Below are 4,193 nucleotides of genomic sequence, written 5' to 3'. Positions count from 1 at the left end.
TGAATTTTTCGGCTTGAGTTACAAACTTAGTAGTTGTCGTTTAACTTTAGCAAATGCCAACACATCAAATCCCTCATCCATATATTAATGTGTTTTGTGTGAAATAGGTCAACACGAGAGATATATCTAACAAGATACAATGACACCTTCATGCTAGCTAACTAAACATGGTTCGATTAATCGATTTCTGCTAGCTCTCGTACAGCGAGCCATTGCGACATTCAAAACTAAGCGGTTGAACCAATTGAATCGCAGTATTAAACACATTACATGATTCAAATGAAGTTTCTTCCATAGATGGAACAAGCTAAGAAAAGACTAGAACTTACTAAAATGATGTATGCATCTCTTCTCAAATCTCATGTCTCTGTCTAGGGGTGGGCCAAAAAACTGTAATCCAAAAATCCGAACCGAAATAAATGATTTGGATTGGTTATTGTTTAGCCTAAAAATTTATTTCGTTGTCACTGTTATTAAATTTTTGGTTTAGGTTTTGTTTGATTAAAAAAACGTAAATTTAGAAAAGAAATATATATATATATATACCTATACACTGAGACTCCATAATTCTTTAGATTTTAGAGAAGGAAATGTCCAGTCTTCCACATTTATATTTGTTTTTCTTTGTAAACAAATTTTTTATTCAAAAAATTGTAATTTTTTAATTTATTTATAATCAAAGTTCTTTTTGGCGTTGTCTAAATTTAGCCTTTTCAAAACTATTAATCTTTAAAACATTAATTGTATATCATTAAAGAAAAAGTTAATAAAACTGTTTTAGATATATTTTTTTTTTCTGTGTTTTCAAAATAAAACGGTGCCGTTTAGTCCGTAAACCGTAAATTTGTGCGATTCTATGAATTCGTCTCTCTCTCTCTCTCTCTCTCTCTCTCTCTCTCTCTCTCTCTGCTCCTCCGGTTGATTCAGTCCTTTAACACTTCTCTTTGATCTCGCCGGAAAAATATAAATCAACATCCTTCATATCTCTAGTTCTCCGTCATCGTTCTCTTCCTTCGTTGTTACTCTCGTACTTAATCACCTCCGTCGTTCTATAGATCATTTGTCTGCAATTTCAATCTGATTAAATTCAAAAATTGCTAATCTCCTCCAAAAAAACTGATCAATGGATGATAATTTAAGCGGCGAGGAAGACGGTTACTATTACTCCTCCGATCAGGAATCTCTCAACGGCCTTGATAATGATCAATCTCTTTTGCAACCTCTTTCTTCCAGAACAAATACTGTCAAGGTTTTTTCTCATAAATCTGTATAGAATTTCTTTCTCTGGTTTGGTTAATTTTTGGAAAAATCTGTAATAATCTTCATTTTGTAGGTTATTACGAAGGAATCACTTTTGGCAGCACAGGTTAGTGAATGATCTTCTTTTGATTATCGCATTGCAACTGCGGCTGCGACTGCGATTTTAAGTAGTCGCGGCAGCTAGTCGCAAAGTTGTTCGTTTTTCTGTCGCGCGATTGATCGCTGCGGCTATGTTTTTATTTGGTTTCAATTTGAAGGCTTAAAGTAAGTGAAACTGTTTTATTTTGATCAATGTAGAGGGAGGATTTGCGGAGAGTGATGGAATTGTTATCGGTTAAGGAGCACCATGCTCGGACTCTTCTTATACATTACCGATGGGATGTTGAGAAGTTGTTTGCTGTGCTTGTTGAGAAAGGGAAGGATAGTTTGTTTTCTGGTGCTGGTCTTAAGGTTCTTGAAAATCAACCTTGTGATGCTTCTGTTTCGCGTTCTTCGATTGTGAGTTGTGATATCTGTATAGAGGATGTACCGGGTTATCAGATGACAAGGATGGATTGTGGCCATAGCTTTTGCAATACTTGTGAGTCTCATCCTTTTTGTTAATGATATCTTGAAATGAAGTTGTTTAGTTAATATGGTTTTCTTGCTTTAGGTTGGGCTGGGCATTTTACTGTAAAGATAAATGAAGGTCAGAGCAAAAGGATTATATGTATGGCTCATAAATGTAATGCTATTTGCGATGAAGATGTAGTCAGGACTTTAGTTAGTAAAAGCCAACCAGATTTAGCTGAGAAGTTTGATCGTTTTCTTCTTGAGTCGTATATCGAAGATAACAAAATGGTGAAGTGGTGTCCGAGTACTCCGCATTGTGGGAATGCAATACGTGTTGAGGATGATGAGCTTTGTGAGGTTGAATGCTCATGTGGTTTGCAGTTCTGTTTCAGTTGTTCATCTCAAGCTCACTCCCCTTGCTCTTGTGTCATGTGGGAGCTGTGGAGAAAGAAGTGCTATGATGAGTCCGAGACAGTTAATTGGATAACTGTTCACACAAAGCCGTGTCCCAAATGTAACAAGCCCGTTGAAAAGAATGGTGGATGCAATCTCGTGACTTGTCTTTGTCGACAATCTTTTTGGTAAGAATGTTAGCCTTGTTTCTCCTTTTTTCTTTTATGCATTGTGGTGAACATATGTCAGGTAGTGATGAATCTCTTGTTTGGTTGTTACTTTTTACAGTTGGTTGTGTGGTGGAGCTACTGGAAGGGACCACACTTGGTCTAGAATCTCAGGTCATAGTTGTGGTCGGTTCCAAGAAGATAAAGAGAAACAAATGGAGAGAGCAAAAAGGGATCTCGAACGGTATATGCATTATCATAACCGGTACAAAGCACATACTGACTCCTCCAAGCTAGAGGCTGAGCTTAGTTATAGTATTCGTAAAAAGGTGTCGTTTTCAGAAAAGAGGGAGTTACAACTTAAAGACTTCAGCTGGGCTACCAATGGACTCCATCGGTTATTTAGATCAAGACGAGTTATTTCATATTCATACCCTTTCGCATTTTACATGTTTGGAGATGAACTGTTTAAAGATGAGATGAGCACTGAGGAAAGAGAAATAAAACAAAATCTGTTTGAGGATCAGCAGCAGCAGCTTGAGGCTAATGTTGAGAAACTTTCTAAGTTCTTGGAGGAACCCTTTGATCAATTTGCTGATGATAAGGTCATGCAGATAAGGATTCAAGTCATCAATTTGTCAGTTGCGGTTGATACCCTCTGCAAAAAAATGTTAGTCTAGTAGTTAGTTAATAATCTAAAAGACATCAAAGAATGCTAAGAACCTATATTGAAAGTTGAAACTGACATGTCAAGAAGTTTTGTTTTTTTTCAGGTATGAATGCATTGAGAATGACTTGTTGGGTTCTCTGCAACTTGGCATCCACAACATTACTCCATATAGATCAAACGGCATAGAACGAGCATCTGACTTTTATAGTTCTCAGAACTCAAAGGAAGCTGTTGGTGAAATATGTCAGTCTTCGGATTGTGGTACAAGCGGTAAATCTTTAAACTTCACATCATTTTGTTGGAGAGTTACCGGTAATCTTACTAACCAACTCTTTAATACAGGATGGACGTCTAGGCTCGATCAAGCTTTGGGATCTGGAAATTCGGAAGACACAAGTTGCTCTTCCAATAAGCGTGCCAGAATAGATGGAAGTTACAGAAACAGCCAAACCACCTTACTAGATTTAAACATGCCAGCAGAAGCCATTGAGCGGAAATGAACACTTATCCTTCTTCTCCAACCAATAACACCCTTTTAGTCCAAATAAAGCGTGTTACCCGGAAATGTATAGCTCTTAACCCAAGCCCCTCTGCTTGATTTGTTTTTCACTGACCTTACCTAACAATCTTCACTTCTGAAAAAGGGAACAAGCTGTTCATCGTTTCTTACAAAATTTTAATCAGTTTCGGAGTGTTAAAAATGAATTATGGACTTATAGTGGATTACATTTTTTGGACTCTTATGTAAATAGCTTTGAAGCTGTCTATGAACTCAGGCTTCTCTCAGTGGCTCAAGGTGTAAATTGTTAACTCAACGTAGGTGGATCGTTACTAATTCAAGGATATGAATTTCTTATACATATGTCATCTCTTATGCTTTATTTTTTTCAGATGGTATGAGTTATTTTTTTATTTGATTGGTAAGAGAATGTCCATGCCTCTACGGGGTAGATAGACAAACAATGGAATGCTGCAGGGTATGCTCTAACCCGAGACTTTTTATGTCAATCATCCCATAATCTGAAAAATTGGCTAACCACTTTTTCTGGTTGTTAAAATTTTATGGACAAAAACTTTTCAAAAGCTGAACATTCGAGGAAATATAGAATTTTTTTTGTATCATTTTGTTTTGTTTTTGTAGAATTTTGGTT

At 36.5% G+C, this 4,193-nt stretch overlaps 1 protein-coding gene across 1 annotated transcript; it reads left to right on the top strand.

Moving 5' to 3' along the window:
• The first annotated feature begins 851 nt into the window (after window positions 1-851).
• Window positions 852-3,900, top strand: LOC9322264 (probable E3 ubiquitin-protein ligase ARI2). The gene is made up of 7 exons (XM_021033182.1): window positions 852-1,249; window positions 1,334-1,366; window positions 1,558-1,840; window positions 1,913-2,393; window positions 2,494-3,042; window positions 3,146-3,312; window positions 3,385-3,900. Exons 1-7 carry the CDS (start codon window positions 1,124-1,126, stop codon window positions 3,540-3,542), a joined length of 1,797 nt encoding a protein of 598 aa, XP_020888841.1. The 5' UTR covers window positions 852-1,123; the 3' UTR covers window positions 3,543-3,900.
• The last annotated feature ends 293 nt before the right edge of the window (window positions 3,901-4,193 follow it).

This window comes from Arabidopsis lyrata (assembly GCF_000004255.2).
Source record: "Arabidopsis lyrata subsp. lyrata unplaced genomic scaffold ARALYscaffold_3, whole genome shotgun sequence".
Lineage (NCBI taxonomy): Eukaryota > Viridiplantae > Streptophyta > Magnoliopsida > Brassicales > Brassicaceae > Arabidopsis > Arabidopsis lyrata.
The sequence above is the reverse complement of the archived record's forward strand: the minus strand, read 5'-3'. Positions and strand labels throughout refer to the sequence as shown.

Coding starts and splice junctions, on each gene's coding strand:
- LOC9322264 (XM_021033182.1), top strand. CDS start 1,124: ATGGATGATAATTTAAGCGGCGAGGAAGACGGTTACTATTACTCCTCC. Junction 1,250..1,333: donor CCAGAACAAATACTGTCAAG/GTTTTTTCTCAT, acceptor TTCATTTTGTAG/GTTATTACGAAGGAATCACT. Junction 1,367..1,557: donor AATCACTTTTGGCAGCACAG/GTTAGTGAATGA, acceptor TGATCAATGTAG/AGGGAGGATTTGCGGAGAGT.